Source organism: Euphorbia lathyris, chromosome 5, assembly GCF_963576675.1.
Source record: "Euphorbia lathyris chromosome 5, ddEupLath1.1, whole genome shotgun sequence".
Classification (NCBI taxonomy): domain Eukaryota; kingdom Viridiplantae; phylum Streptophyta; class Magnoliopsida; order Malpighiales; family Euphorbiaceae; genus Euphorbia; species Euphorbia lathyris.
In genome coordinates, this window is record NC_088914.1 from 15,490,659 (window position 1) to 15,502,953 (window position 12,295).

At 40.4% G+C, this 12,295-nt stretch overlaps 1 protein-coding gene across 1 annotated transcript; it reads left to right on the plus strand.

The window, feature by feature from the left end:
- The first annotated feature begins 1,600 nt into the window (after positions 1–1,600).
- On the plus strand, positions 1,601–3,631 carry LOC136228907 (cytochrome P450 71B34-like). The gene is made up of 2 exons (XM_066017406.1): positions 1,601–2,537; positions 2,837–3,631. Exons 1-2 carry the CDS (start codon positions 1,653–1,655, stop codon positions 3,452–3,454), a joined length of 1,503 nt encoding a protein of 500 aa, XP_065873478.1. The 5' UTR covers positions 1,601–1,652; the 3' UTR covers positions 3,455–3,631.
- Positions 3,632–12,295: the final 8,664 nt, after the last annotated feature.

Genomic DNA, 12,295 nt, shown 5'->3' on the forward strand with positions numbered 1-12,295 from the left:
AATTGCTAATGTCTGTAAACTTTAGACGTATTTTTACACTTTACCTTTTATTTAATTTAATAATACCTTATCCAAACAACTCTAAGAGCACCCCTAATGGTGGCAACAACTCTTTGTTGCCACCTAAGACAAAAAAAAAAAAAACAATGAAAGGTAACAATTTATTAGAAGACAAAAGTTGGTATAACACTACTTTGAATCAAATGAGGTCAAAAAGAAATTTGAATTAACAAAACTGAACCAAATAAGATATTATCCTAAAAAAAAAGCAACACATCTCTTTTGCAAATCACAAGCGCCAGATATTTATTTTTTTAAAATTATGGAAATTTCCAGAATTTCAGAATATCTGCATTTTTCAGACATTCAACATCTAAAATTCCAGAATTAAAAAAAGGGTTAAGGTGTAAAAATACCCCTAACGTTTTGGGTCAGGAGCAATTTTACCCTTAACGTCTAAAATAGTGCAATTTTACCCATAACGTTTGTAGCCAAGAGCAATTTTACCCCTAACGTTGATAAATTGGGTCAATTTCAGAAATAATTCATCAAACTGTCTTCTCGGTCATGAATCTTATCATCTACACTTCACATGTACGTCATTTTATCAGTAACAAATCATTAACATATGTTGGAATGTGAAAAAATAAAAAATAATAATAAAAAAATATACTGTCTTTTCTATGAATTAGACAAAAAAATTCACCGAATTTATAAATATTAATCTCCAATTCTATTATTAAATTACAAAAAACATGAAATCTTTTTTTAGAATGAATTGATATGCAATTGGTGCAAAATAATGAAAAAAAATATCTGTGTTTTATAATAGTGTCTGAAATTGACCCAAATAACCAACTTTAAGGGTAAAATTGCTCTTGGTTACAAACGTTAGGGGTAAAATTTCATCATTTTAGACGTTAGGGGTAAAATTGCTCCTGACCCAAAACGTTAGGGGTATTTTTGCACCTTAACCCTTAAAAAAATAAGAGAAGAAGAAGATAGAATTCCAGAATTAAAAAAATAAGAGACGAAGAAGATTGAAAAAGGAAGAGAGAGAGTAAAAATGATGATTTGCTTCTCATATTGCGAAATTGCAAACTCTATGAAATCATTTTCTAGAAAAACTACTACTTAGATGATAATTTTGCTTCGCAAGCTTCACAAAATGTGAAGCAAACTCATTTTACAAAGATACTTACCTTCTTTTCACTTTTTACCATTGAAATCGATAATAAACATATGATAAACGCAAAAAGTTGATCAATAAAAAACGAGACATATACAATTTTACTGGGAAATGATTGGTGCAAGCGAGGAAAAAAGTTGTATAATTGTCAGATTTTTATTGTTGAAGTTGAATGGACTAATATAATAATAGTTTTTCTGGATAAAAATGTAGGAAAATCTTCAATATAATCCAAAGGGTCAAAGTCATTGAATTTTGTGGCTGTATATGACGCCAAACTCAAAGTATCAATGTATACCACTTCCAATATAATGATGTATACCACTTCCAATATAATACTCTTTTTAGGCAACTTCCTTATCTATGCAATGTGCTATTTTTTCCTTTGATTGTTATAAATCTAACACTATAATTAACACTATAAATCTAAACATCAATCCAAAGATGCAAAGCACAAAATTTGATGGCTCCTTATGCTCCATTTATCTGGCTTTCTCTTCTTTTAGTCCTGCCTTTATATCTCATCTTTAAAAAAAATCAACAGGATAAGAAACTGCCTCCAGGCCCTTCCAGGCTTCCAATTTTAGGCAATTTGCACCAACTTAGCCAATTGGTTCACCAATCTTATTCTCAGCTTTCAAAGAAATATGGCCCTGTCATACTCCTTCGACTCGGTCAGATTCCGGTCATTGTTGTCTCCTCTACTGAGGCTGCTAGAGATGTCCTAAAAGTTCATGATCTTGCTTGTTGCAGCAGACCTTGTTTAGCAGAAGGTGCAAGACTTTCTTACAATTTCTTGGATGTGGCTTTAACACCATACGGTGATCATTGGAGACACATGAAGAAACTGATGGTTTTAGAGCTCTTTAGTCTTAAGAGGGTCCGATCTTTTCAGTTTATTAGAGAAGAAGAAGTTGAATTGCTCATCAATTCAATCTCATCCACTGCTGAAACTCCGTTTGATCTTACTGATAAGTTGTTTGCTCTTACTGCGAATATCACGTATAGGATGTCTTTCGGGATTGATTATCGGGGGACTAGTTTCGACAGAGACAGATTTTATGAAGTTGTTCATGAAACTGAGGCTGTGGCAGGAAGTTTTTCCAAGGCTGAATTGTTCCCATTTGTAGGATGGATCATAGACTGGATAACTGGTCATCATGCCAGGACTGAAAGAGTGTTTCATGAATTAGATAGTTTCTTCGAATATGCGATCGATGATCACCTTAAACCTGGAAGGAAAAAGGATCATAATGACATAATTGACGTTCTACTACGAGTAAAGGAAGAGCAAGCTCAACTTGGAACTTCTCACTTCACCAAGACTAACATTAAAGGAGCCCTCCTGGTATGTTTGCTAACTTAATTTCTGTTGTAATGCCTAATCAGTATAACACACTACGACAAGAAGCAACCGGACTAGCCAACATAACGTTCGTGAACCTAATTTTTAATCTGATTTTTGCCTCCTAATATGTACTATTCTCCTTCTGCTCGTGGACTAGCCAACACAACATTAGTGAACCACGTAAACCTGTGTTTTCGATTGTTTATTTATTTATCTTTCATTAATTCCGCACAAACAATTTTATTTATGATCATTCGGAAATGACTCTTTTTATAATTTTGCAAATATTTGTCCATCAGAATTTATTCCTAGCTGGTACAGACACTGCTGCAATTACTTTGAATTGGGCAATGGCCGAGCTAGTCAGGAATCCGAGAGTGTTGCAGAAAGCACAAGATGAAGTTAGAAACCATCTCGGAAACAAACGAAAAGTAAGCGAAAGTGACCTTGACAAGCTTGAATATATGAAAATGATAATAAAAGAAACTTTCAGAATGCACCCTGCTGCCCCTCTTCTGTTAGCAAGAGAAACCATGTCTCACTGTAAAATCAATGGCTACGATATTGATCCGAAGACAATGATCCAAGTGAATGCGTGGGCGATAGGGCGAGATCTGAAATACTGGAAGGAACCGGAAAAGTTTTATCCTGAAAGATTTGCTGATAGTTCTATTGATTATAAAGGACAGAATTTCGAATTCTTGCCATTTGGGGCTGGCAGAAGAATCTGTCCCGGGATACATATGGCAACCGTAACAATTGAATACGTTCTGGCAAATCTTTTGTACTTGTTTGATTGGAAATTGCCGGAGGGGATGAGAAAAGAAGACATGAACATGGAAGAGTTACCTGGTGTTAGTCTTACTATCACTAAAAAAACACCTCTCATCCTTGTTCCTGTAAAGCATCTTCAGTAATTTATTATGTCACCTGATTTTCCATCAGTGGAGAAATGTTTGAGCAGATCCTTTCTTCCTCAGTAGTTGAAGTTAGTTTTGCTGTTGTCTTGAGCTTGCCATATAAACAGCAGCTCCGCTATCTGTAATTCATTTGCTTTTTTTATTGATTAATAAACTTCTATTCTTATAAGAGCTTATGGTTTAGGATCTTGAATGCGATTTTAAATTTGCAGTTTAAAGCTCAACTCGAGCTCGGCTAGGTTCAACTTGATTACAACTTTAATTGGAGGCTATAAATAGTTAGCCATTCAAGAGATAACATAAGATGTGAAGTAAAAGAGTTGCCTCTTTTTCCGAGCCGCCGCCCCTCTATTGTGTTCTGATTAGTTTGTGGAATTATCGTTTCTCCTTTTAAACAGTTCTAGCATAGGAATTATGTGATCGGGAATAGGAGATGTAATCCGATAGCCGTAATTTATTTTTGGATTGTGAATAATCCCTTTCACTAACCAAACAGTTCATTGCATAGTCAAGAAAGACATTGTGATATTTTTATAAATATGGATTTGGTTAGAATTTAATTGATACAGATTGAAAGCGATAAATGGAGGTTTTAATCGTAAACCAACAAAGATGTTATTCTCTAGCTAAACTAGAAGGAGTGAATCCCAATAACAAGGTATAAACCTTAGTTTCTCAAAGAGAATGATTTTGATTGATAAAAAGTTACTTCATCCTTACAAAATGAGGGTTTAAATACATCCCCACTGATACAGATTGAAAGCGATAAATGAAGGTTTTAATCGTAAACCAACAAAGAGGTTCTTCTCTAGCTAAACTAGAAGGAGTGAATCCCAATAACAAGGTATAAACCTTAGGTTCTCAAAGAGAATAATATTTGATTGATAAAAGTTGGTTCATCCTTAGAAAATGAGGGTTTAAATACATCCTCCTAATGATAATAAAAGACAAGGACTACCCCTACTAGGGTTTCAATAAGGCTATCCGTAAAAGGGTAAAATAGGTGATACGCCCCGATAATCAGTACAATGGTACAGGTACGGATTGTCAGGGTTGTTGGTGAATTACTTCGGGAGAAAGTAAACCTAGAGATCCGCCCAGGGGTAGATGTTGATACGCCTCCTTGTGTACTCCTAGATCCGCCCCACTCGTATGTCCTGGGGATCCGCCCTTCTAGGTACAACCTCTGTGGGTCTGATGTCTGAGGATCCGCCAGAGCGCTTGTGATCAGTGATCCCAGTTAGGATCTCCTTCTTTAAAAGAATTCGGCACTGATTTGTCTGTGTTGAACTCCAAAGGACCATCCGACTTCCACGGGCTAAGGTCACGGATGTTGAACGCCGGTGAGATTTTACCAAGCCAATTTGGCAATGCTATATGATAGGCATTGGCATTGACCTTCTTGGTGACCTTATATGGCCCGTATTTCCTAGGTCGAAGCTTGCTGCTTGCGGCATTGGCGAGTCTCTCTTTGCCCAAATATACCATAACCTCATCCCCAACTTCAAACTGTAGTCCCTGCGGTGCTCATCCGCCTTAGCCTTCAGTTTCTGATTTCTCTCCTCAAGAGTTTCTCTCACCTCTTGGTGCATCTGTACATAATCCTTAGCCAGCTGGTTGGCAGTCACGTTTCCTTTAGGAAGATGGGCTATATCAAGGACGTGATTTGGGGTCTTTGTGTATACTACCTCAAATGGGGATCTCCCGGTTCCCGAATGTACAGAGCCGTTGTAGGCGAACTCAGCTTGGGCTAAAACCACATCCCACATCCTGGGCTTATCTTTACATTTGTTGCGCAGTAGGTTACCCAAAGTTCTATTGACCACCTCGGTCTGTCCGTCTGTTTGAGGGTGGGCGGTGGTACTAAACTTGAGAGACGTATCAAACAGAGCCCACAACGTCCGCCAGAAGTGACTGAGGAACTTCATATCACGATCCGAGACAATGCTCTTAGGTACGCCATGTAGCCTGACAATCTCTTTGAAGAATAGCTTAGCAGTCGCTAAGGCATCATTAGTTTTACGACATGGTATGAAGTGGGCCATCTTTGAAAACCGATCAACCACGACAAAGATGGAATCCATGCCCCTCTGAGTTCTGGGTAACCCTAGGACGAAGTCCATGGACAGATCCTCCCATATGGTCTCTGGCACAGGCAAAGGTAACTGCAATCCGGTATTTGTAGTGCGTCCCTTGGCGGTCTGGCAAATGTAGCATCGTTATACTAAGTAGGCAACATCTCTCCTCATCTTAGGCCAGAAATAACGGGAACTCACTGCTTCATATATTTTGTCTCGCCCAAAATGTCCTCCAAGGGATCCGCCATGTAGATCACGAATAACCTTCTCGCGGATGGAAGTGCAGGCTAAGCAGAGTTGGTTGCCCCTCATAAGATACTCATCCATCAGGTGATACGCCCCATCCCCATGCTGATGCTGACACTTCTCCCAGATACTGCCAAAATCAGGATCTGCCAGGTATTCTCCTCTGACGTGTTCAAAACAATCTGTCTTCAGGTTTACTGTTTTTATTAGTGACACCCTTCGACTCAAGGCGTCCGCCACCTTGTTTTTTTTTCCAGCCTTATGGATAAGCTTATAGGGGAACTTATTTATGAAGGCGGACCACCGGGCATGCATGGAGCTTCGAAGTTACTTCTGACTTCCCAGGTACTTGAGAGCTTGGTGGTCAGTGTAGAGGATGAATTCTTTCCCCACCAAGTAATGTTCCCACACTTTCAACGCCCTCACTACAGCATAAAACTCTTGATCATACGTGGCCCACTTTTGCCGTGCCTCACAGAGCTTCTCACTGAAATATGCAATGGGCCTCTTTTCTTGCATCAGGACCCCACCAATCCCAACTCCACTGGCATCACACTCAACTTCGAACAGTTTATCAAAATTGGGATACGCCAGCACGGGCGATGTACTCAACTTTTCCATGATCAGGGCGAAGCTCTTTTCTTGGGCATCCGCCCACTTGAACCCCCTTCCCTTCTTCAGACATTCCGTCAACGGGGCCACTATGGAACTGAAGTTCTTGATGAATCGGCGATAAAATGTTGCTAGCCCATGAAAACTCCTGATATCCCCTACGTTCCTTGGAGTAGGCCATTCTCGGATGGCTCTTACCTTTTCCCCATCAACTTGGACCCCATCGCCACTAACCACGAACCCAAGGAAAACGAGGCTTTCCATGACGAAATCACACTTCTTAGTGTTGGCGTATAACTTGTGTTTCCTCAACAGGTCAAACACTATCCGTAAATGCTCCACCAAGGTCTCGCTATGAATCAGGATGTCATCAAAATACACAACTACAAATTTTCCGATCACCGGGCGAAGCACCTGATTCATCAACCTCATGAAAGTACTGGGGGCGTTAGTCATCCCGAATGGCATAACTAACCACTCATACAATCCATCTCTGGTCTTGAAGGCGGTCTTCCACTCATCCCCAGATCGAATTCGTATCTGATGATAACCGCTCCTGAGATCAACCTTGGAGAAAACTCGGGATCCGCTAAGTTGGTCTAGCATATCATCCAGCTTTGGGATAGGGAACTTATACTTGATAGTGATCTTGTTAATGGCCCTGCTGTCCACACACATCCGCCAAGATTCGTCCTTCTTGGGTGTAAGTAGGGCTGGGACGGCGCATGGACTCATACTTTCTCTAACGTATCCCATCTCAATGAGCTCTTCCACTTTCTGTCTCATGATGTCATTTTCCTTTGGACTTATCCGATAATGAGGAAGGCTTGGTAAACTAGCCCCGGGCACAAGATCAATATGATGTTGGATGTCCCTCAAAGGTGGTAACCCACTCGGAAGCCCTTCAGGGAACAGATCTTGATATTCGCCAAGTAGGCGGGTCACCTCAGTTGGCATCTCCCTTTCGCCCCTTTGGGCGGATTCGTGATTCGCCTTAACCATTACCACATACACCATCTGGCTCTCTTCACATTCGCTGACAAATGATTTGTGTGTAGGACAGACTACCAAGGTAGACTTTTCGTCGGTCTTTGGCTCTCTCATCATTGGCGTAAGGACGAACTTCACCCCATTCTTCACAAATCTGTAAGTGTTCTCTCTTCCTGCGTGGATGGCGTCGTTATCAAACTGCCAGGGTCGGCCCAACAATAGGTGGCATGCATCCATATCGACCACATCACAACAGACTTCATCACTGTAATCACCAATCACAATAGGTACCCTGAATCTCTGGGTCACCCTAAGCTCACCCACGTTTTTTATCCATCCCACCCTATAGGGGTCGGGATGCGCCTCCGCCAACAACCCGAATTTCCGAACGGCGCTGCTGCTCACAATGTTCTCTTGGCTCCCACTATCTATTATCACATTGCATCGCCCACCTTTCACAAGACAGCGGGTCCTGAATAGTCGGTGCCTCTGATCTCCCTCTATCCGGCTGGAGACTAACAAACGTCGTACCACATGAATGGCGTATCTCTCTTCATCCGACTTATCATCATCTTCTCCCAAGGGTTCACAAAATACTTCATCCCTTTCGTCATAGTCATCTTCATACCTCTCTACCATGTTGGCGCTCTTCCTCCTAGGACATTCGTTGGATCTATGGCATGGCTCATTGCACCAAAAACATTTAAAAGGCACTGGCCTCGCATACGGATTGTTTCTCTTAGGTGGTATAGGTGCTTCTTTGTATGGCCTAGTATCTCCGACAGATCCCCTTCCCACACTGTTGACATTGGCCCCACTGGTACTCGCCACTTGCTTGCCTTTGTCATAGGACTTCACGTTATCTCTTCCTCCAGGCATATACTCAGTAGTGGTGGATCTCTTGGATCTCCCGGTTAGTTGAGACTCAGCCTTGAGGGCTAAATTCCTGGCATCTTGTACCCGAACCACCATCTGTGTGCCAATACGATCCTAGATGTTGTATCTCAACCCTTCTAGATACCTAGAGTTCTTTTGGCTTTCAGTTTCTGACAAGTTGGCCCTTGCCGAAAGCCTCAAGAACTCGGAGGTATACTCATGGACACTTCGGGTCCCTTGAGAGCATCCCCTGTAGGAGCTGTAAATATACTGCTCATAATCCGGCGGTAAGAACCGCTCCCTCAACATCGCCTTCATCCGTAGCCAAGATCGAATCGGATCTCTGCCCCCTCTTCTTCTCTCTTCCCTCATCTGATCCCACCAAACTGATGTGCCACCCTTCAAGCGATACGCCACTAGCCTTACTTTCCTCTCATCAGGAATCCCAGCATACTCAAAGAAACGTTCCACTTCCGATAACCAGTCTAAGAATCCCTCTATATCCAATTCGCCTCCAACAGACGGTAAGTCTATTTTTAGCTTAAAGGCATCATCTCTATCAAAGTTTCCTAGACCTAGGTATACTCTAGCAACCTCCACACGTCGGTTGTCAATAGGCCCAACATCCCTCGTAGTTCTAACGATATCATCATTCCCGATACCCTCAAAGTCATCACTATCACAATCAGTGTTATGCACAAGGACAAAGTTGGGTCTTCTTACCTCAGGATCCCTAGGACCCATTTGTGGAAGCTGTTGTTCAGAGACTCCTTCCTTTCTCTGGGTTGATCCTCCCGCGGTTGGTCGGATTAGAGCCAGAACCTCTAGTTTGAAGTTTTCTAGGGAGGTGGCTAGCTCCAGGAACCGTTGGTCGGTTTGCCTCTGCCGCTCATGGCTGGCTTGGATCTGCTCTGCGAGGTGCTCCCTCAGCTCCTCATACCTCCGGTCACTGGTTTCCATGGAATCTTGCAGTTGTCGGGGTTGAACCATTGCCAAAAGAAGTTTCGGGTCAGGAAACGATCGGCTCTGATACCAACTGATACAGATTGAAAGCGATAAATGGAGGTTTTAATCGTAAACCAACAAAGATGTTATTCTCTAGCTAAACTAGAAGGAGTGAATCCCAATAACAACGTATAAACCTTAGTTTCTCAAAGAGAATGATTTTGATTGATAAAAAGTTACTTCATCCTTACAAAATGAGGGTTTAAATACATCCCCTTAATGATAACAAAAGACAAGGACTACCCCTACTAGGGTTTCAATAAGGCTATCCGTAAAAGGGTAAAATAGGTGATACGCCCCGACAATCAGTACAATGGTACAGGTACGGATTGTCAGGGTTGTTGGTGAATTACTTCGGGAGGAAGTAAACCTAGAGATCCGCCCAGGGTAGATGTTGATACGCCTCTTGGTGTACTCCTAGATCCGCCCCGCTCGTATATCCTGGGGATCCGCCCTCCTCGGTATAACCTCCGTGGGTTTGATGTCTGAGGATCCGCCAGAGCATGCGTGATCAGTGCTGCCAGTTAGGATGTCCGCATCATTAATATATGAATTTGAAGAAAGAAAAAGAAATGATTCGATTGTTGTTATTTTAAAATAGTGTTAAAAAGAAGCACCTGGAAGAAACAAAATCACTTTCAAATAGAAGCACCTGGAAGAAACAAAATCACTTTCAAATTGAAAGTCTGCATATTATTGGAGGGATGGGGACCTCACTAAATTATACATGGTAAAAAGCATCTTATTAATCCTTGATCTTTTATTTTTTAAGTTTATTATCCTTAATCTTTTATTTTGATATTTTAAAATCTGATTATTTATTTTTCATTTCATTAAGCTCATGCTTACCAAATTAGTTACTTACGAACATAATTCATTTCGTTATTGTTTGAAATTATAATTTTTAGAGTTTAAAAGGGTTTTACAGTTTTACTATAATCCTATTGCATATTAAAAAATGCTTTTAAACTATAAGAATCGTCCCATTCTTCTCCATTGGTGGATTGTCACATCTGGGAATTAACTGCTAATAAGAAAACTTTATAGGCTAGTTGGCTAATTCAGTAAAAGCTGCGATTGATGATTTTTTTGGCTATTATCAAGCTATCCGACGCTAGTTTGAGTTGGCAATGGCTGAATAAAATCAAGCAAGATGTGAAGCCTTTGATTGAATATAGCGTGGGGGAACTGTACTACTTTATATTTCTGGTTTGATTCTTGGTTCAAAAGAAAAAGCTTAACTGATTGTCATCCTCAATTATTAACTGAGGACAGTGACATCCCTAGGCGTGCCTTAGTTAGGGATTCTAATTAGAGGCTTCCGGATCCTAATTCTTCTTTGATGGCTACAGTTTGGCAAAAGATCCAGTCAATTCCAATTCATAGGGGCTCTTGTGATAGGGTTCTTTGAAAAGGTACAAGATAAGAGCAATTTTCTATTAGCAGTGCTTATAATGAGTTGAGAATTAAGAATTCTAAAGTGTGTTGGCGGAGAATGGTTTGGGATTCTAAATTTATTGCTAGACAGAGCTTCATTGCTTGGTTAGCTTTGAAAGGGGAATTTGCTATTAGATCCAATTTGAAAAAATAGTAACCTCAGTTGGATGCTAAGTGTGGACTTTGTAATGTATACATAGAAACTGTGGACCATTTATTCTTTAGCTGCGATCAGACTAAAAAGGTTTGGTTTGATGCTAAGGAGAGGCGTAATATCCCAAGGAATGTTATTCGTTGGCGTCGTATTGTTAGTTGGTGGTTGAAAATGCAAGAGGGAAAACTTTAAAAGCTTGTTGTCGAACGCATTGCTATTTTTGCTGCCATATATTAGGTTTGGGATGGGAGACAGTCGACCGACTGTCAGGCCCAGTTGAGAGGTTCCTCCCTACCTACGTCAGGAGCCACCATGGCTGAAAGCCCTTCTCCAGCTATGGCGGAATGCAGGAGATGTAAAAAAAATTGAATTAAAGAAACGATGTCGTTTTGTAAAGTTTTAATTAAAAAAAGATGCAAATGGTAGAAATATCATTCGCATCCTTAAACGTAATATTCCTTTTTCCCGTTTCCCTTTTCGTTCGAACGCATAGTATAAAAGTAAGAAAATGAAAAAAGGGAAATGATCTCAAACCATTAACCTAATCATTTTAAGGGTAAATTCCAAAAAAAAACTTGTGGTTTTATGTATTTCGAAAAAAACCCTTGTGATTTGTTTTTACAAAAAAAAAGCGTGTTATACGCCGTTACCCGAAAAGCAGAAAATGACTTAACACCGTTAGAATTGATGACGTGGAAAAGGGTAAAATTGTCCGAATTTGTTGGGGGAATAAAATGGTAATTCTTCTTCCTCTTCTTCTTCAACCGATCTTATTCTTCTCTTCTTCTCTTCTTCTTCTCTGTGTAATTCTTCTTCTTCTTTTACAGATCTTCTTCTTCTACTATTGCAATTCCTTACACCAGAAAAGGTAAAACCATTAAGCAAAACGCAATGGTCCGATTTAGGTGATTCTAGCAACCTCTTCCTGGAGCATCCCATCCCGTCGGACTACCCAGACTCTCGGCTTCCACCCCTCAACCTCTCCAGCGTCCGCTTCAGAATGATACTCTGCACAACTTTTTATCAGAATCGGTCAACAATAATTGTTTGATCGGAGAAACTCAAATGGATTTGGTCTCCGGCGAGATCGCCTCCGCCATCCATGATTATCGTCAATGGCACTGCTCTTCTATCTTGTGAGTTTTGTTTGATTAATTGGATTTGAATACTACTGTTCATTAATCGATTTATTTGATAATTGATTCAGGAGATCTGAGTTTTGTGGGATTTGTTTGATTAATTGATTTATTCAAGTTCTAACTTGAATTAGATAATAGTTTTGCTGAGTATGAACTTTGGATTAAAGAACCAGAAAGGGTTGATCGGTTTTTCTTCTGGATAATTCTTCTGGGAATATGGAGGGACTGAGTTTCACGTGAAGAAGAAGAAGAAGAAGAATTATCCAAAGAAGAAAAAGAAGAAGAAGCACTACACCATAGA